The sequence below is a fragment of the Cotesia typhae genome, unplaced genomic scaffold (genome assembly GCF_013202065.1).
Source record: "Cotesia typhae breed Kobodo isofemale line unplaced genomic scaffold, CoteBio_Ctyphae contig_4, whole genome shotgun sequence".
Lineage (NCBI taxonomy): Eukaryota > Metazoa > Arthropoda > Insecta > Hymenoptera > Braconidae > Cotesia > Cotesia typhae.
In genome coordinates, this window is record NW_027423748.1 from 6,948,253 (window position 1) to 6,970,554 (window position 22,302).

The 22,302-nt window shown below is 28.7% G+C and overlaps 1 protein-coding gene across 1 annotated transcript in view; it reads right to left on the minus strand.

Moving 5' to 3' along the window:
* Cv-c (RhoGTPase activating protein) overlaps positions 1-22,302 on the minus strand; it is a 90,443-nt gene that overhangs the window by 55,362 nt on the left and 12,779 nt on the right. Inside the window, exons 2-7 of the mRNA XM_074243123.1 lie at positions 21,218-21,528; positions 2,238-3,851; positions 1,972-2,143; positions 1,570-1,812; positions 1,258-1,494; positions 1,054-1,172 (exon numbers count right to left, since the gene is read on the minus strand). Coding sequence (XP_074099224.1) covers positions 1,054-1,172; positions 1,258-1,494; positions 1,570-1,812; positions 1,972-2,143; positions 2,238-3,851; positions 21,218-21,487 — 2,655 coding nt within the window. The 5' untranslated portion in view covers positions 21,488-21,528. The remainder of the gene's footprint in view (positions 1-1,053; positions 1,173-1,257; positions 1,495-1,569; positions 1,813-1,971; positions 2,144-2,237; positions 3,852-21,217; positions 21,529-22,302) is intronic.

Consider the following 22,302-nt stretch of genomic DNA (forward strand, 5'->3'; position numbering starts at 1 on the left):
TGAAGTGCATGTACACACCTCGCGTGGGCCGTGAGTAATGCCGTCTTGTAAGTACACATAGAGAAAAGAGAGACGGATCTTGTGAATCAAGGAAAAACTAATGGTCTCAAACTCTGTCTCTATACTCCCTTGTTGTTCATAGGCGAAAGTCTTGTATTTTGCCGTACTTTGAATAATATATTATATTTAATGCTTAATATCACATAATATATTATAAATAACAAACATAAATTAAATATACCTGGAGACTAATCGGTCCTGCGTGCCACCGCGGGTCCTAAGCCTCTGATTAATCACTGAGGTACTTTTTTGTTATTTTTAATGTCACATTAACATTTTTATTTTAGTTCTTTTTCGTGTCTCTGTTTATCTCGGGTTTTGTTTATGACACAGACTCTTTCGAAATACGTTTTAGAATTTATACATAAACACATTACATAGAGCATAATTATCTGTGTCTGCTGGAGGATAATGATAGGTGCTTTTTTATTTTTTTTACATGATTTATGTTTTGACATGAAATTTTGACCGTGAAATCCTGCGAGATTTCTAGAGTAATTTATTCATAAAGTTTGATTTTTGATAGATGTAAAATTAAATTTTTTCATATTTGTATAAACTAGAAATTCATAACTTTCATGGAAAAAAGAAAAATTATACAGTTTCTGATTGTAATTATTACAGATTTTATCAAAATTACATTGAAAGCTCTGAAAATTAACATTCAAAGTTTGAATTTAGAAAAATTTTATTTCGAATTGTAATTTTTCTAGTTTTGAATACGACGGGACACTTATTACTATTTATAATGTAATTTTTCGATTTTTCTTTTTTCCGAGTAATTTCCGAATAATTTTTTAACGCGATTCCTTATCGAATTTTTATGAAAACGTAAAAAAAAATTTTATTTTAAATAGTAATGATGATATATCTACTTTCATTTAAATTGCCAAAAATTTAAAGAACGAAGTTAAAATTTTTTTAACTCAAATTAAAAATTAAATATCGATAAAATAAATTGATCACTTGAGATAAAATAAAAATAAAAAATACCTGAGTCTCCTGGTGGTCAGCGTTTTCAGCCGGCTCTTCAATGGGTTGGATTTGCAAATTCGGAGATGAAAGTGGCAATGTTTCAAGCATTTCTCCAGAACTCAATGAACTACTGATGTCTATAATTGACATTAAATTGAATAAAGTTAACAAAGATTGATAGCTTAAATTAAATCAATTAAAAATAAAATACAATCTAATTACCGATGATTAAATCTTTCGGCCTTGAAAGTTTGGTCCTCGGCAATGTATCATCAACTCCACTGCTGCTATCAACAGCTTCTTGGGAGCCTTTATCTTGATTTCTGGTCTGGGTGTAAACACTCTCTCTGCGAACCCAAACGTCAGTAGAATTTTTATCAGAGCGTGAATTTAATTTTGACGGACGCCTTCGAATTCTTTCCCAAGTTTCTTTGCGACAACATTTGTTGTTGATCAACGCTGCGTGAAAAATAATTAATAATTAATCCAAATAAAATAATAAAATACAACAAATAATGTGACTGTGAAATTTACGTTTGATTGAACGTCGATCTGTACTCCTTGGAGGGCTGGCGGTGCCAATTCCGCTTTCGAGTGGCGAAGCGCGATCCGTATTATCAGGCGAAGTGCTGCCGGAAGAAATTTCATCAAGACTTTGCACGAGATCTTGAGAGGACGAGGAGGACCTGTTATCATCGTCGACTGTGTCCTGAGGTGAGGCCGCTAGATCCAGAGTACTTTCATCTTGGAGCGAATGATCGTCAATGTGGGATTCCGCTGAAAAATCATATTTTTTCATTAACTCGATAAGCTGGCACTGGTGATTACTGTTTCGGTGATAGTGATGATGAAGGTGATGGTGATTGTGATCGTGATGGTGTTGAAGTTGATGATCAAGCTCAACAACACTGTTCGTTGGATCGTGAATTAAAATACCTCGAGGCGAATCACAATCGCTGACCCACGTAAAACTCGAGCTGCGTGAAATCGCTGGGGATGTTTGGGTGGCCATATTCGAGCAGTTAAACGTCTCCATAGGCTGACTATTAGGGCAGCAAGACCCGCCATTGCGCAGCCGTGAAAATAATGCCGTTAGTGATATTGGCAGCTAAAAATAAACGACAAAATCCAAATAAATAAATAAATTAATAAATAAATTCATAAATTTTTTTTAATTTATCGAGGATAAAATGAATACTCACGGATACAGATCGCGAACTGTCATCATTGGGAGCTTTCCTGAATTCATTTTTAACAAATTTATCCGATTTTCCACTCTCAATGCTCGTATCCGATGAGTTTTTTCTCCCGCTTGGTAAATCACAACCGACAGCAACGTCATTATGCCCGTTATTATTTAGCGGAAAAAAGGTTTTTAATTGAACCGGACTTATTTGACTGACATCTTTATCTGACTCGGATAATCTCTTGGCGGTGATGTCCGATCTAAGTGTCAGCGGTGAAATAGCTCGTCTCTTTTTCTTCATTGGGTGTCTATTAAACTCCTGATGGTGATGGTGATGGTGATGATGACGATGATGATGGTGCTGATGGTTATTTTTATCATTGTTAATGTCCAGTAGATCTTGATCCGGTAGCGAGGACACTCTGACCAAAATCGCGTCGGTCATTCTGGCATTGATATTGCAGTTATTGTTGCTGCAACTAGAGCTAAGCGGATATTTTTTACGGAATAATTTAGAAAACGGGAGACTTTTTTCATCGGTCGGTGTCACTGGGGCTGAACGAGCTGTTGTATCAATAAACTGCAGATGTAAATTAACTTTGTCATCGATAAACACATCATCGTAATCGGCATCTGTCGTCGTCTCTTCTTCCTTTCCGTCGGTTCTTGATGCCGACAATTTTGATTTTGTTAATGAATTCGTCGACGATCTACATCTACGACTCATTGGACTTGAGTTATTGTTATTATTTTTACAATTGATGTCATTAACCTGTCGCGGAGGTTTACAACAACATTTAACATCATTAACTGTACACTTACTATTAATAGTTTTATCAAAACCGTAATTTGATAATTTATTTGGCTGAACAAACTGAATCTCCTTTGAATTTTTAAAATCTTTTCTACTATCAAGACACGCTGGTAGACTAGAACTGTTACCCGACGATGATAACAATAATTTATCATCAGTTTTATGGGAACCAGTGTTACTTATTATTATTTTATTAGCATAGTCAATACCCGGCCAACTACCGCTTATTTTTTTGGCCTCCACCTTTGCACTTCCCTCCCCCTTTCCCGTTAAATTATCTTTGGACTCATTGTTATTGTTATTTATTGAAATTATATGGCTACTTTGTTTAACATTACTGTCACTAATACTATCTTCGCTAATTGATAATAATTGTTTGTCGTAGTATTCCGATGAATTATTGCTGTCGGGACAACTTTCAGTACCATCGCTATCTAATAACCCAAATTCACTCAACAAATCGCGATATTCAATAACTGGAGTTGCTGTTACTGTTGTTGTTGTTTTATCAATGTTGATGTTATTTAACACTCGGGTATGAGCGATCAATTGCGGTACGTCGACAGATAATGTTTTGCTCGTCGGCGAATTTAATTTATTGGAAACTCGAGATGCCAGTTGATTCTCTGATTGTTTTACTTGATATCTGTCCACAGATTCACCGTTTAAATTATCTCCAATAGTTACTCCATCTGATGAATTATCAACGTTATTGTTGTTGTTATTGATAACCGTTGGTTCTAGTTTTTTAACGGGAATCGAAGCTTGAATAGATTGTGATGGCAGCGACGTGACTATTATTTCATCAATTTCCTCCTGTAACAGAAATTTCATTCAAATCGTGTTAATTTATTCAATTATAAATCGATGGTTCAATTTTAACTTCAATTTAAAGTTCAATCAATTTTAATTGAAAATTAGAAAAGTGAAAAATATTTTCTTGTCTCAAATTAATTTAATTTTTTATCAGTGTCTGATCCACAAAATTTAAAAAAGTTTTTTATGATAAAAAAAAATTGTATTTTTAATATAACAATCAAAATTCATAATTTTAATTTTAAAATTCAGCTTTGAAGTGAAAAAATAGAGAAATAATTAACTTCTTAGCAATAATACTCATTTTTATCAGATACATTTAATAATAAACTCTTTGCTTACAAAATCCCTTAAAGTGCAAATAAAATAGTAATTAAAATGTAGCTTAAGTGATTCAGTAACTCAATCTCAAGATAATTATTCCGTTTATCTTACAATAATCGAGTTCCAATTAAAGCGGACGCGAAAGCGCAGACAAATCGAAAGCTCGTCTAATTGCCACTTTTGTTTTTTATTTTTTTTTTTTTAACCGGGAAGGGGACCACCATAATAGCTACAACTCTTTAATTAATACTTTATAATCACCAGGTTTACCGACGTGATGATGAATATCAACCACTCGGTTTAATGATAAATAAATTTTCTGAAAATAAAATCATATCGATAAGGAAATTTAATTTAAATTTAATAGATTTACTTTCACAAGACCATTCTGGTATTTTTATTTTCTCATTATTATTATTATTATTATTATTATTATTATTATTATGATCATATATTTTTTTTCTATGATGACAAATAAGAACAAACGGTATGTTTACTAAACTAACTAGTGATCCTTGGCCCCGCTTTTCAAATCACACATCTTCGATAGGAAATTAAAGCAGTTTTTAGATTTCACAACCTCGATTGATTATTCGAGGACATTGTTTATATATAGAATAACATTTTTTTTATTTTTCAATGCGGGTAGTATTTCCTTGAAATTTTAAAATAATTTTTTTTTTTTTTAATTTGTCAGAACTTTGAAAAAAAAATTTAAAACAAAGTATGTACAAGTACTAAATATCTTTGAGCATGCAAGTGATGTCATCTTTAAAGAACGTTAAACTTTTAATTGAGTTAATTTGCGAAGTGCCGCTCATATGGCCGATGACATTTGTAGTTGTTAGCTTGCAAAAAAAAAAAAAAAAAAAAAAGTACCAACAAAACCTTTGTCTATTACTCTCTCGAGTAATGTTTATTTTAATGTTGATTAATCATTTAATAATGGTGCGATTATGAAACAGAATGAACGTAACTTGGTGATTAAAAATGAAAATGTAATAAATAAATAAGCAAATAATAATAATAATAAAAAACAAGCTAAAATGAAAAATGAAAAAGGTAAAAGTATATTATTTAAAAAAAATAAAATCCTTTCTCTCGGAATAATATTATCACGTACGACGCACCTTGGACGAGGTACATTCTCTCTCTTTCATAGCTGGCTTCCTCACTCCAATATAATTTAAATTCCAGCGTGGCCGGTGGCGGTCGACGTCCGCGATAAACGTTCGCGACATTCATCATCGGGTGAGCTGCCCAGGATTGAACGTATCAATCGAATTAAAAGTTGTTTATTCACCGTCGTTATTATAGATACACAAATAAAAATACATTTAATATAACATAACATACATATATGTATATAGATGTACGTAAGCGAGCACCTGGTCTCACACGCGTAGGTGGGATTAAATGACTTGGACACATCTATTAAGATTCACGCCTCAATCCACTGTCAATTATAATCCCATAATACTTTATTTTATGAATTACTTATTTTATATTTTATAATTTATTTATTAACAAGAAAAATAATAAAGTCAATTACTCATTCTCATAATTCATAAATTAATTTCAATTAAATTAATTATTTATTTATTTTTTTTTTTAATTACAACATAAGTAATAAGCAATAAATTAATGTATCGTAATAAAGTTTGACAGATTTTTTTATTTTTCACGTATTTAACACGTGAATCACGATAACAGATAAAGCAATCGATATTTTTATAGTTTCACTTTTTTATCCAAACCGGCACATGCAATCGATTATTCGGCTTTCGATCACCGGCACATTCATTAATTACATATTTTTTTTTTTTTACTATTTAGCGGAAGATTGCGGAATTTTTCGCGGTAATTTTTTAAATTTTTTATTCGAGATATAAATTAATCGTACTATTAGGTATTAAGTACTAAGTATCGTGGCAATGAAGTAACTACATATACAATGTTTACATTCCACGAGAAACGACGCGGTGGAACTGTTAAATTATAACCGCATGTGGGTCTCCCTGACGCTCTACTCGATCCTCCTTCTCCATCGTATCGGACTAAACGCTCATATAATGTCCAAGTAGTGGAGGAAAAGAAACAGCTTTTATGTTGTTTCCTTCATGGACTTTTGTTCGCCAACGCCTTGAGAACGTCGTCTGTATGTGTATATGTTCAAGAATTTTTTAAACTTCATGATAATAATAATATTAACAACAATAATAATGATAATGTTGATACATAATAGGTATATTAAGAACTGTATAATCGTTTGATATCATTCATTTGATATTTATATTTTTTTACCTTGTGATTTAATGTTTACTCAACTGTTGGTCTGGCAAACAACGGGGGCCCTCAAGAAAATTTGATTATTGTCATTTTTTTTTTTTTTTTTTTTTTTTTGATATTTTTGTGACAATCTGAATAACATTTTTTATTTTTACATGAGATTTTTTTTTATAGGAATTGGGCTTATTTTTTAACCACGAAACATTGAACACGAGGTACTACCGTAATAACTAAAAAAATGAGATCGTAAATTTGGTAATGGTGGGGATTTATTAATGTACTGGGAAAAAAGGGACTTGAAATTTTAATAACAACGTCAGCTGGTGAAGAATAATGGGTAATATTTAAAGATTTTTTTTTAATTAAATATTACTTTGTAGAGAATAAATTATAAATTTTGTCAAAATTTACAACAATTTATTTATTTTTTATTGAGTATGATAAATAATTAAAATCGAATTTATCTGCAAAAATTTTTCTATTTATAAAAAAATCTTGTAAATTTGTTGTTTAGAATTTTGAAGGATAAATTATGGACTATTGTATTTATTCAAATGTAAATTTTATTGAGTCTGATAAAAAATTAAAAATAAAATTAATATCTGTAAGTTTGTAAATGCTGCTATGATAACAAAAAATTGTTCTATTCATTAGAAAAAAAAAATAGTCTGTTGAAATTTGTTTAAGAATACAAGCAAACATTTAAGTGTCTAAATAGATATTGTGATTCATGACTAATAAAGTGATGTTATTCAAAGAAAAGTTATTTTTCCCGACTGATAACATCTACTTCCGTCACAGAACATCACAATAAGGGAGCGTTGAAATTACTCACTGATTAGTAATCCTTACAATCGAATGATCATAATAATAAGATCGGTGATACTATTCATATTGCTAGACACAATTTTAATTAAAAAAAAAAAAAAAAAAAAAAATATTTTTTAGACTTGTCTGAAAAAGCGGTGGGACTTGAGAGTAGCATTACGTCATTTAATAAAAAAAAATAGAGCAATAATAAAAACTAATTTGAAAAATTGGAACGTTTTTTATTAAAGAAAAATTTTTATTGGAACGAACATAAAGTTTAAATGATGATAATTAATTATTAAAAAGTTTTTCTTTTAATTAATATTATATCATTCAATTCAAGACAAATTTTTGCTCTTTCATCAGTAATTTGTTCATTGAGAATAAGCATCTCCATTTTTTAAATTGATAAAAATTTAACCAGCAAAAGAAGGCCAATTTTTTGTGTCAACAAATAAAATTAAGTAAGAACAAGATGAAATGTGGATATAAAAATAAAAACTTCCCGAGAATTTAATATCTGAATAAATAAATGTTTTATTAAAAAATTTTGATCGTATAATAAAAAAGTTATTGTCCAATTATCCATCAATGTTTGTTTTTTTTTATTTTATTTTTTTTTTTTTTTTTATTGTTAAATTCTAAAAATAAAATTTAATAAGACTAATTTTGTTGGTGTAAAATGTATAGGGAGTTTCTTTCGTAAGTCGTTTAATTAACGAGAAATAAAAGTACATATTAAGTGTATGGAAATAAAAGTAAAATGATTTAGAGTGTAATAAAGGTTAAGTTGTAATAGTAGTAGAATACGGAAATGTGTTTAATTTAAGTAGATATTTATCTGTGAAATGGCGACTATAGTCAATTATCTTTGCGTTGACATTGTCGGCGATGTTGAATCACAAGAAACTCCTCAAGCCTATTGTCTTTCTCACATTATTCAGGTTTTTAAAACTAATACCACTAGTTTTGTATAGTTGACGTCGAATAGTAGTAACCAAGTTGTAAAAATTGGTGAAAACAATGCTTACACGTAAATCAATACAATGGAATGAATCGAGTATTGGTAAGTACGGTCAGTGGTTGTATTATATGTAATAAGAACAATACAAACAGAAATAATGGTCATCATTATCCGAGTTAATAAATCTCGAGGCTCTTAAATTTGGTCTTGAGTTGTTTGTTTGATTTTAAATACAATAAAAATGTTATTTATTGTGAGTAAAAATGATATTTATTAAATTATTGGTAGGGAAACTTTCAAAGGTGTTTTTTTTTTTTTTTTTTTTTTTTTTTTTTTTTTTGAGCGAACAAGGTGGTGAAATAAAGTACAAAGTATAAAATAAGAGTGACGTAAAATATAATAAATGAAATTTATTATCTGGAATAAAAGTTTTGGATGTTTCATAACTAGTGGGATTGTGAGCGAAACTCATATCAATAAGCTCATTGGAAATTCTATTGACGACAGTAGCGCCGTAGCGTGCCCTAATACGGTATCTTGTCGTTCCTTCAAGCCACCAAGACACCAATGGAGACCAAAGAGACAGAAGAAATGCGACACGCATACAAGCACGCAGGTATGCAGCGACCAGCAGTTGCACTTTAAGTTACATTTCCAATACAAGAGCGATACTATACGGACTTCTGTATTGTACAGAACTGTCGTCGAGAAGAAGAATCAAACAGGAATCAAGGATCATACGATCTTAAGGACGACATTCGAGATCCCCCGAGTTAAAGCCAACACTGAAACTAAGACCGAGACTCAATGACTCGATGTTGACTTGATGATCAAAGAGGTGAGGTAGCTTTTACGACGGTAATGTAAAGAATGCCGTTTTATTTCGTATTTGATCGATCTGATGATTTCACGTTTAAGATATTCCATTGAAATTTTTTAACTCAATTTTTATTTTTATTGACAAGCATTTTAACCTCATTTTACTTAGATATTTATCTCATTATACCGATTGGGAATCGACTGTGTTTTATTGGTTCAAAAATGTTCAGTATTTAAATTTACTTTTTTTTTATTTTGATATTATATTAAATTTTTGATAATCATAATCCGATGTCAAAATTTTGATTTTACGGAGTTGAAATTAATAAAATTTTTTTTTTTGTTAACATAACGATGAATTATTGAAAAAAGTTCTATTTAAATTAAAAATGAATGCACCCAATTTTTATTTTTATGATAAAACACAATTTCGTTTTAAGGCGTGCAAAATATTTTTTAAAATCTTTAGTGACCAAAAAAACAAACATCTTACAATTTTGGTTAATTTTTAATTTAAAAAATTTGGAGTTAATTAAATGCGTTTAAATAAATAAAATATAAATTATATTACATTTTTTATGAGTATTTTTGGCTCAATTTTTAGTCAATAAAAAAAATTTAAGTTTAATGTTAAAAATATCATCAGAAAAAATATTTAATATTTTTACTATTAATTCATCATCCATATTATTAAGAGAATAAGCAAAATATTGACATTTTTAAAGATATAAGCTCATCCTGATGTTACACTCATGAAGACCTTTCATTTAAGTACCCACATCAATTTTTCATATATATATATATATATATATATATATATATATATATATATATATATATATATATGTATATATGAAAAATATAACAAAATGCATGTGGGTACTCAAATGAAAGCTCTTGATGAGTGTAACATCGGGATGAGCTTATATCTTTCAAAACGTCAATATTTAAGAAAGTACAATGCAATTTAATAAAAGTCATTATTTAATCAATCAAAATTTTATAATTTACAGTTCACATAGTGACTGCAAGGTAAATAGTTATTATTAATTTTACAGTATTAAAAAAAAAATAATAAATCTAATTAAGCATTTTTTACAAAATGTTTCTCCTAAAATCAATATGAATCATTTATGCTAATTCATAAAAATAATAAATCAAATAACGTTACTTAATTTATAAAATATCTAATTGGAAGAGTTAAAATCACGAAATAAATATTCTAAAACTGACATATCAATAAAGTATTTTGAAAAACCAAAAAAAAAGTCTTAAATCATAGCAACTTATATTTAAATCCCCAGATGTTTTAAATTACAAATTAGATAGGATGAATAAATAAATAACTTTAATCGAAAAATTAAAATAAAATGCTGTTTGATCGACTAAGTTTCAAATTAAATTTTCCTATGTCACTTTTAACGCCATCTTTTCACGAGTGTTGGAACCCCTCCATGTCATTCAACTACTCTACTTGTTTCACTGCTCTACATTCGATATCAACAATTTCTTCGTCGTTCCCGTATGTCAGTCAGCGCTAGAATGAAGACTACAGACCTCACACTAATTTTCAAATTTTTAAATAAATTATTTCAAAAAGTCATGCATTAAAAATTTATTTAAGCGCAAAAAATGATTAAGAATTTAAATTAAAGATATAAAAAATATATATAAAAAATATATATATTTAACTTTAGCAACGTAGAGTAATTATTTTTCTGCATGACTAAGCAAAGATTAATTTAATGTTTAAATATTTTCACATTATTATCAATATTTTGAGAAGATGAAAATCTTGTGACATCCGTATCTCCATGATTAAATTAATTTAATTTAATTTCAAAGCTTATTTCTCACATAAAAAATTAATAATATAAATTAAGTGAATTTCAATGACAATTACCCTCAAAAATAAACTTATGTCATTTATTACTCTTAAAATATTCCAAGTTTTATGTCAAGAGCAACAACTATAAAAAAACTAATTAAATAAGTAACAACTTCAATTCACTTTTCGCATTTAAATTTAACTCAATGCCTCGTATAATAATGTAATACATTAAATGTATTTTTAATTACTCACATTGTATTCTTTTATTTAAGTCATTTTTTTTTAAAACTGTATGACCGTGTACAACTAATTAAATTCATTGACAATCATCCTCAATAATCAAAATAATTTTAACGAATATGCTAATTTTTATTTTTCTTCTTCCCAAATAAAATCTTCTATCAAATTTTTTTTTTGTAAATAAAATTATTTTTACGAAGAAGATATTTAAGAACGACAATTCAAATAAAGGATTATTTAACTAACAACGAAGAATAATAAATAAATAAATAAATAAATAAATAATTGAATGGGCAGAAAAACACTCATGATCCTCATGATCGTCGCTGAGAAATCTTCCCACACAGACTTACACCAAGATTACATTACCGGATCCTCAACGAAAGGATCATGTTGCTTTTGTGCACAGTGTATCTGTCGTGTCACTAAGAGCCGCTTTTTTTTTTTTTATTTTAACATTCTGTTATGTTTATTTTTTGACTTTTTACATAATTCACATTACATTCAGTGCCCAACGCGAATGAAACTAATATAATTTAAGCTCTGTACTGTTATGTGTTGAGAACAAACATAAACATTTAATCGGAATATAAATTACTTATAAAAAAAATTGATACAAAAAATTAAAGAGAACTAAATGAATTTTTTTTTTCAATAAATTTAAGGATCAAACTTGTTATCAGTCCCTATATTGTACCACCAAAGAGTAATTCAAGTAAGAGGTCGCCGACCCTGATCCTCATCAGCTATTAGAATATTAAATCGTTGTTAACTCTTGTACTTCCTATCTCCCTTCTTCTTTTCTTAACTTCTATTCTCTAGACTCGAACAGCATGCACACTTATAAGCTCGTGAAAGCGTAAAAATATTTAAATTATCTGTTATTATTGATTAGATACTGCTATGATGACCTTGTGACCGGTAAATATTTTTTATTATCTCAGGATAATAGAATGAGACACGATATTATATATTTATATTTATAGTTAACCGGTAAAAATTATTTAAATTAAAAAGGTTTCTGATAAAAGTACCGATGAAGAACATTGTTATTGTTCTTTACCGACAGCACACACACACACACACACACACACACACACACACACACACACACACACACACACACACACACACACACGCGCGCGCGCGCGGATAAATTATTATAAACATACACGCGATCGGTTGCGCCGTCCGTGAGGACTCTTGTTAATTTTTCATCTACTCACTGTGAATATAGATTTCAGATTACCATACAATAGTATACGTATAATAAGTCATTGAATTAAAAGGATAAAAAAAGTCTAAGTGTTTCACGTGTAAATTAAAACTTCCGCAATAAATTTTTATTTTGCTGCATGTCATTTTAATTGGTAGTTTATAAACTATTATGTATTAGATAAAAAAATTTAGATTTATAAATAATTTTTTTTTATTTTTTGGAAAAATATCAAGAAAAAAATTTACGCTAAAATATTAAAAATGTAACATTTTGAAATTTATAAGTTGAGTTTATCCCGACATGAAAAAAAAATTAGATTGATTAAAAAAAAAAATTTTTTGAACAAAAAAAAATTATTTTGAAGAGTTTCGCCTAAAAATTAAATATTTAAAAAACAACCGTACCAAATTAAATAAAATATTCTATGCATCATTTTATTATTATTACTGATTATTTATTACAAATCAATTTTTGAACCACTATTACCTGCGAAATTTAACGCAATTATTCAAAAGATATAATGGCGAAATGCTGAGGAAGTTTCATCATAAAGACATAGAATGCATGAATAAATTTCTAACAAATGGATTACAGGGTCTAGTCTAGATGATGCAAATAAAATAAGAGAATAAAAGTACGTAAAGCGTAAAAAAGATAAATGGAGTTTGAGTTTATGTAAAGAGGATGTAATTGAGTATGTAATGTAAAATAATATTATTGAGATGATATTATAACAGTAGAAATATTATTAAAGTCGCAATAAGAGTATTGGATCTATCGACTGTGACTAAACGAGCATGCCTCCTTATTTCTTTACCTGTTAGCCAGTTAGGTTGTACTTCCAAACGATCAATTTGCGGCACGATTTGCACGTTTGCCAAGAGAATTACGAAATACACCGGATGGGAGTAGTAGTTGGTTTTGTGTATATGGGGTATCTATATAATTGTGTTTAAATATGTGAGGATAAGTGTGAATGTGTAGGTATGTGTGTGGTGGATATCGAAGACAACCGGGAGAATGAAGCGAGGGTGATATGCCTGAGGTAGAGAAGAGAGAGCTCGTTATTTTCCTCCTCATGGTGTGTAAGGTGTTTGCCCTCAGCTGTAATTTATTCTTTATCTTTCTTTGTCTTTCACACGGTAATCACAACAATACACACGTACTCAAGGTGTAACTACGCAGGCACACAGGTGTGTGAGTTGTGTGTAATAGCTAAATGGAATTATTGTTCTTGCCAATCAATTCCGATGCTATTCCTTTTCAGCTGCTTTCTCTTGTTAATCACATCATTTTATTTATATTTATATTTATATTTATATTTATACATGTGATAAGTTTGTTCGTGCGCGGATAAAGAAATCAATTAGCTCATTTCTATTCCCGTAAAATTGGTACCCGTGATTTTGTTCAGTTTCTGTTATTTATTCAAGCAATTAAAATTATTATTTATGAGACGCTTAAATTCACTTGTTTTACATCAAGGATATTCGAGTCTATTTTTGAGACTTCAGTAGGGTAGTAGGCTAATTAAATTCCCAAAAGATTTTATTAAATTTATTATACTGTCAACTGTGAATTTTAATTTTATATTTTAATTAACGGTCAATTACTTTTGAACTTACTTAGGATGTTTAGTTTCGAATTTTTTTAATTTATAAAATCGGTGATTTTAAAAATTTTTCTTTTTTAATTTGTTTAATAAAAATACTCTCTAAAGAAAAAATTGCATAGTACTCTATAAATTTATGTAAAAAAATCTAGACAAGATTTTTAAAATTTTCAAACTGCGAAAAAAAAATTAAACATAAAATTTTAATAAATCCGCTATGAATAAATAAAAAAAAAAATTCTGTTGATACATAACTCAATTTTTCTGAGTTTTTAAGTTAAAAAAAATGACCGAGCCCCATATCTCAACAATTACCATAAAATGTAACGAGTTTTAAACTAGTATTTTCAAGTAAATGATAGGTCACAGTAATAATAAGAGTTTTCTATTCATATGAGCGAAGCAATCAATTGTATTGAATAACAGAATTTTATTTGAGTTAAATGCTTCTTTTGTAAGACTTTGATCTGAATAAATTTCAAAAGCAATTTGAGGGTATAGTTATGTAATCTAACTTCTAGAGGCTTTATTGTAACTGGAAAAATCTATAGGAAAAATTTTTTTGGAAAATTATGTCATTTATTGTCAAGACTCTCCAATTATATGAAAAAAATTATAATTTGATGACTGAGCGAAAAAGAAATGGTCTCTAGAAAAAATACGAATTTATTGTAACAAAAAAAAAATTTTTTTTTTAATAAAAATTTATATTAAAAAGACTTTTTAATAATTTTTCCTTTTTTTTTTAAATCAAATAATTTCTAAAAAATCATGTACCTGATTATGAGCTAGTGTTTTCCATTTAATTATACTGCAATAATTATTGTACGCAATACAACACAAAAATATTAAAATAATTTCTACTTAGCCTTTGAATAGAATAATTGAATAATTATACGTCACTAAAACTAAATGTATATCAATTTAGATCGATTGCTATGTTAGCGCTATAATTACAATAAAATAGGTAGTTATTATTATGTAGTTTGAATTGTAATTCCTATTAGGTGTTAAGTTTCTTTCGCCAATAGTAGTAATCAGCGGATGAATATTAATTGGAAAATTCCTTCTTATAAAATTTACTGTATTATTTTTAATTTATTTATAAAGAACTCCGCCGAATTTTTATCCTCACATATATCTTCGTCTAATTAACTACACTGTAAATTAAACTGCCGAATAATTGGCGTAATAAATTTACGATCAATAAAAATGTTTTGTTATAAAAAAATAATCTACGTCGGCAATAAATAAATTGATAAAACGCGGTGATAAAATAAATGAAGATATTAAAGGCAATGCAATGGAAAAAAGTATAAGACGCAGCGGGAGAACATTGTGTGAATTGCACATCTGCTTTGAGAATAATTCAGATGCACACGACCACAATGTCAACGCTGCAACAAAAGTATTGTCACTGTACACAATATAAATAATAATAATAATTAAAAAAAAAAAAAGAAAAAAACCGCGTTTGTGATACGAAAGAGACAGCTGTTTAGAGCATAACTAGGAAAATAATTCTCCGGTTTCTTGATTATCTTTATTCAGGAAGAATAATCTGAAATCGTAAAGATACAAACACGAGGTAAGAGAAATGACGATGGAAATGTGACTAAACGTATATCTGGTCCTCTACTCTTAGCTCACTGTACTGCTTATGCTGTCCATTGATTCAAGATAGAAATTCAGCCGGCATGTATACCCACTCAAAGGGGTCGATTACCAGCACACATTAATGCAACACTCGTCCTTTAAGCGAAACCATCGAATAAATTTCCGAGAGCAGATCTCTCGCCCTCTTTGCATCAACTACTATCTTGTCTTTTTGTTATTTTGTTTTTTTTTTGTTTCCTTTCATTTTAAATAATATCTTTTTATTTCCTGCTATACGTTTGTTCCTTATTCAAGCTTCACATCACGTCTTTTATTTTTCTCCGAGAAATGTTTTTTTTCCATTTGCAATGCCGATGGGATGTAAATTATTGTAAATGCTCTGCTCTACAGCCAATCCGCGGACACGTGACTATATTTTCAAATTAAATAACAAGTTTTAAGTTTGAATAATATAAACAAACCTATTATTTTCATTTCAACTGAGACATTTTTAAATAAGTCTTGGCAATTATTTTTTATTTCACCTCAGAAAAAAGTCAATTTATTTTGCATATTAAGAACTAGCAACCTTGCAGTCAAATAAATAAAATTTTGCTTCATTAAATAATGACTTTTGTTAAATTGCACTGTACTTTTTTAACTATTGACGTTTTTGAAGATATAAGCCCATCCCGATGTTACACTCATCAAGAGCTTTCATTTGAGTACCCACATGCATTTTGATATATTTTTCATACGTACATATATATATAATATATATAAATATATGAAAAATTGATGTGGGTACTCAAATGAAAGGTCTTGATGAGTGTAACCTCGGGATGAACTTATATCTTTAAAAATGTCAATAGTTCACAAGATACAAGGTAATTTCTTAATTATTTCCAACGATACCAAATTTAACCATAAAAATCTATTATATCACATAAATACACCTGCCATGTAATTTTTCTTATTCTCTTAATAATATAGATTATTTTTATTTCCAAAAAAATTTTTAGTTATTAATTTGTAAAAAAATCATTAAGATTCAATAACATTTTATCAATAGTTTATAAAAAGAAACAATTATGAAAAATAACATATCTCTAGTATTATTTAGTTTTGTAAGATAATGGTAGCTAAAAAAATATGTATCTCGTAAAGGAAGGAAGAAATAATATAACAAAGCGTTTGATATTGAATTTCCGGCTTTAAGCTTTTATAAATTAAAAAAAAAAAACGCTATTTTTTACATTTTTTTGACAAAAATTATAACTTCGGACGAAAAAATTAAAAACTTCTTGAGTTAAATATTTTTAATTGAATTTTTTGGTTAAAAAATTTTTTTAACATTCACATTTAACCGTGCAATATTTTAATAAAAAAATTACCGAACAAAATTTTAATTCCATTATTTTTTAAGTTTTACCCAAATTTTATAAATAAAAAAAAAAAAAAAAAAAAAAAAAAACAACTAATTTAAATTTTGAACAGATGGATTACCTCCTAAGCTGACAAGAACCCGTATTGTCGGTAAATTTTTCTCAAAATCTATTTAAAGCTTAAAAAATAAATATTTAATTAACCAGGCAACAAAAGACCGCCTCAGACCTTAATAATAAATGAAACGGGCCATAAAATAACAAAGAAGAGTTTAGAAAGAATGACCCTAAAAGCGAGTAGCGATATTACTCATAGACCTAATTCCATTTGGTATCTCATTGTGAGAGATTCCGCAAGCTCAAAGTCTGTGGGGGCATCGACATAAAGCCAAGCAGCAGCCAACGACAGATTTGCCGGACGTTTCTATCGGACGAAACTAAACATCCGACACACCCAACCGGATGCTCGGCAGTCCTACACTTAAACTCCCACACACTCACACTGGGACTTGTGTACTTCTTTCCACCGTACCACTCTCTTTTTCTATATGCCCATGCCCATTCTCTTGACGCATTTCCATCATCAGACAGACCACGTTGTTGCTGCTGCTGCTGCTGTTATTATTATTCTCATTTCTGTTTCTGTTTCTGTTGTTGCCGTATACATGTGCTACCAAGCAAAAGAGTTTTGTAAGCAGCACAGACATGAACCAAAGAGAACCAACATTACATGCTATGCAGTATTGAGTGGATTCATACTAGGCCCGGCTGGTATCACTTATTCTGCGCATCTGGCTGCATACAAACACGATGCGTTTCTACTGTACATAACATTGTCCTACTAGTTGTTGTCGCTATATATTGAGTATTATTACTTCGGTTGTTGGTTGTTGTTATTGTGTTGTTGTTGTTCGTTGGTACACGCATTATATCACTGCATATACATTTATATCTGGTAACTTATACATATAAAAGCTTAAGACAATAACGTGTAGGCATTCTTACTTATACATTTGAAAAATACGGTCATTTTTTGCTATTTTTTTGTGCTAAATCGAAAATATTTAGTACTCTAAATGAGTAAAAGAAAAAAAAAATTTAATGATTGCCAAAAATTCTTAAAATGTTAGAAAATTTTATTTTATTTTTGTTTGGCTCAATTTTAAAAATTTTAAGTTTTCTGTAAATTGGTTAGGTAAAATGTTTGATTTCTTCTTTTTGTATGAAATTTCAAAAATTTTTGGAATGTTGAAATTTTTTTTTTTTTTTAAAATTACTAATTTTTAATTTTCATTAAAGTAAATTTATCAAAAAATAATTTTTATTTATCTACGACATTTAAGGTGTAAAATTTATCCCTCCACATCTAACTTTAATTGAAATATAATTTTATGTACCGCGAAATTTTGAACAGTAAGTATGAAAGAAATGCAGTGAGAAATAGTTAATATGTTACGTACGATGTCGGGCTAATTTATGCATCTAAAGACTATAGGACAATAAAGTGTAGGTATACCTCAATACTTTTCCGCATAAATATGTGTATGTGTGTTATTATTGCTTATTGCTTACTTATTACAAATCCGTTTGTTGTATAAAAGAGAATTACCGAAGCAAAAGAAAGACCATTACAATATTATGTAGGGAACGTCAGGTATTATTCTTAAATATGGGCCAGCACGTTCTCTGGCTGATAGTGTCCTTGGGACATGACAGTATCCGTAGAATGTAATATGTAATACACAAAAGAGTTGAATTGAGTATTAAACGAAACCGTGAATGCAATTCCCTTGATACGATTGAATCATTACTTACTTTTATTTTCATTTTCTTAACCCCCTATGAGCTCACACAAAAGGTCTCGTTAATAAAATGTGAATATGTATTTGTACGCTCTCGTGTCTTAACTGTGTCACGTTTTTATACTCTCGACACAACTATCGAATTAATTAATTTCATTTTATTTTTATTTATATTTAAAACCATGCGTTTTTTTTTTTTTTTTTTTTTTTTTTTTTACGAGCAATAATTTTTTATTGCTCAATTCTTTTTTAACCTCGGACGAAATTATAATTTTAAATAAGATAATTAACTGAATAAAAAATATTTTTTGATTATTTTATGTGTAGGCTTTCATGGGTACGATAATTTATGTCGTTTGTGATTAAATAATCACAAGTTTATCGTTCATAGTAGTCTGCGATAATTTATTGCCGGAGATACCGATTTTATTTAATTGTAAATTAAAGTAGTTTCTAGAATTTTTCCGCCTGAATTTTATTCAATTAAACTTTAAAAAAAAAACAACAATTCACTTGTATAGTTCAAGTTTAGATCGAACGCTATCCGATTACGTTGATGCTAAATTCCAAGTCACTGCAAGCGCTTCCGAGGATTTACTTCCGAGAATAAACTTTTAAGTGCAATAATATAATATCGGTATAATGTATACAGAAAATGAATGGAATTAAACGTGGGACTTGCTGGCTCACACGCTTTCATTCAGCAAAATATTATTCATTACCTTTTCATTTTTCAAGTTTACTATTTATATGAATTGATATTCACGATTTGTATTCAATGATATTTTAACTATGGTGATTTAAAAAATGACTATTGATTTTTTTCTTTACTTGCACAAAACTCAAACTTACCTATTTTTTGCCAAAAAAATTAAATTGTCAAAAAAATTTTTTCTGATTTTGTTTTTTTTTATAAAAATTTATGAATTTTTTTTAAATTTTTATTATCATTTAAAAATAAAAAAAATACTATTTTTTTTTTGTTGTCTATTAAAATTTTTTACACATAAATTTCTATAGAATAATAATAAATTTTTTTCTTCTAAAAAAAATGAATTTTTGGAAAAATTTGATTTTTAAACTATTTGAAGGTAATGTAATGATTTTTACATAATGTATTTTTACATTAAAAAAAAAAAAAAAAAAAAAAAAATACTGTCTAAAAAATAATCACCAGAAAAATATTCTCGTCTGGTGTAGATGAAAACCCATACCATAAACACAGAGATATTTTTTATCTTTTGTAAACTGATAAAACTCATGAGAATATTCATTTTTGGTGAGCATCGTATTTTTATTATCAATGTAACATTAATAAAACGTTCAAGACCTTCAAGATTGCTCAATTAAAAATTTTTTTCTATGAATTAACAAAACAGTGTTTAGACGAAAAAAAATTTCTTCCTATAATTTATTCAAGTCAAAAATTAAAAAACTTTAAATACCTAATTTTTAATTTCATGCAATAAAATTTTCCGGCAATTATAAACATAATTTAAAGTAAACAGAAGTTTAAAATAAAATGACTCACTCTCACCCGATTTAGCGATTAAAAGGAACTAAACACAACATTTAAGATCTTATCAAAACTGTATGAGTCAATAGATGTAATATACGAACAAATTAAATCTAATTGATCCTATAATTTTATCCTGGCGAAATATTTCATTATTTATTGAATTTAAGTTCGTGAGAAAGGAAGAAAAAAAAATAAAGCAAAGATAAAACACCAAGAGTTTAAAGTTTATAAGCTATGGAGCATAAAATGGAAATCTGAGAGCAGTAGCAAGACACGTGGATAATATCATTCGCAATATGTATATAAGTAGTGGGAGGAGGCCATATCACCAGAGGCAATTTCAGCCTCGGCCAACTTTAAACTCGTTTCTATAACTAAACCTCTGTACTGCCTCTATCTTTTCCTCCTTAAGCTACCTTACTCTCATCTACCATGCTCTTAACTTTTAACTCTTGCCTATATGATATGATATTACCCATATACACCGAGTAGTCGTTACTCGTTACAATTATATATACTGAGCTGCTGCTGTTGCTGCTGCTCTCAATTTTTCTCTCTCACACTACCGAATAAAATGTTTACGCCACGCATTTGTAAATATAAACCGCCCCCGTTAGAATATATTTGCTCATCCGCGCACGGACACTCAAGTGTCCATTGTTCAAAATGATCTCTGGATCATAAATCTCCATTACACTACACTGCACTGTACTTATTATTTTACGAATATTACTCACATCATTTTCGAGCCAAATCGTATTCTCGGTACCTCTGCTAATGTATTTTCTCTCATTATTATATTATAATAAACCACAGTACAGAAAAATAAGCTTATGCGTGAATTAATTCAGACGTAATGATGAATAAGGTACTTAACTAGGCTTTATTACCCGATACTACCTTATCAATAAAAAATTAAATTTTTTACTTATTAAAAATATTAATCTAAAACTTACAATTACTCGAGCGAGGTAAAGTTCCAATTCTTGGTAAGGATCAATCTTATTTCGTGCGGTTGCTGCGAGGCCCGTGCTGATGATCTGCCCAAGATGATGATTCTCTCTTTCAGCGATTATCGATCGATCGACTGCACGACTATTGCTGTTGTTGTTGTTGTTGTTTAAATTTTTCTTCTTTTGACGATCTCGTGCCTGTTGCAGACACGAGACCACTGCAGTGCATGTCGATCCATCGACTTGCCGGTCTCCAACGCTGCTCACGTCCATTGCCGCTACCTAGAGTCTGCTCGATGTATTTTCATCTTATCCTAGAAAAAATCAACCAACAGCAACTAATTATTAATTATTAATTATCAATTTAATGTATATGAACAAATTTTTACTCTTTGCTTGTTAGAACATTGATTTTAATGTCAAACAAGCTAAGTATTTAATCATTTTAATTAATATAATTATATTAGACGTCAGATTGATCGACTAGTTGCTGATTGTTATTATCATTTGGATCGCAAATAAATTAAAACCCTACAATCTTTATACCAATTAATAATAATAATAAAAAAATAATAATAGTAAGAAAAAAAATTTTGTATCAATTAAAAACATTAGTTTTGAATTTTTTTCTCTCAAAGTTTATTTGTTTTTCTATTGTCATTATTTTTCCTGATTTTAATTTTTTTTTTTTTTTTAATTAATTAGTAAAAAAAAATTTTAATAAAATTTGACTTGAGTCAAAAAAATAATTTTGAAAAATTTCTTGGTTTGAGTTGAAAAATTCTTAAACTAAGAAATTTCACTGGGTATAAGTAAATTTTACTTGATTCAAGACAATGAAACTCTTAAAAATTATTTTCTTGGTTCAAGAATTTTACTCTTGATTCAAGATAATTTTTTTTTTTTTTTTTTAGTGCAGCAATTAATATTAATATAATAATAATTAAAAGAGGTAGGAACAGAGAATATAAATAACCATCTACTTATAAAACAGTATCTCGCAATTGGATGTAACCTGATTGAATTTACGGAGCAGTCATGTAGTATTGGTTATAATATAATACTCGTATTATTATATATGGTACAAA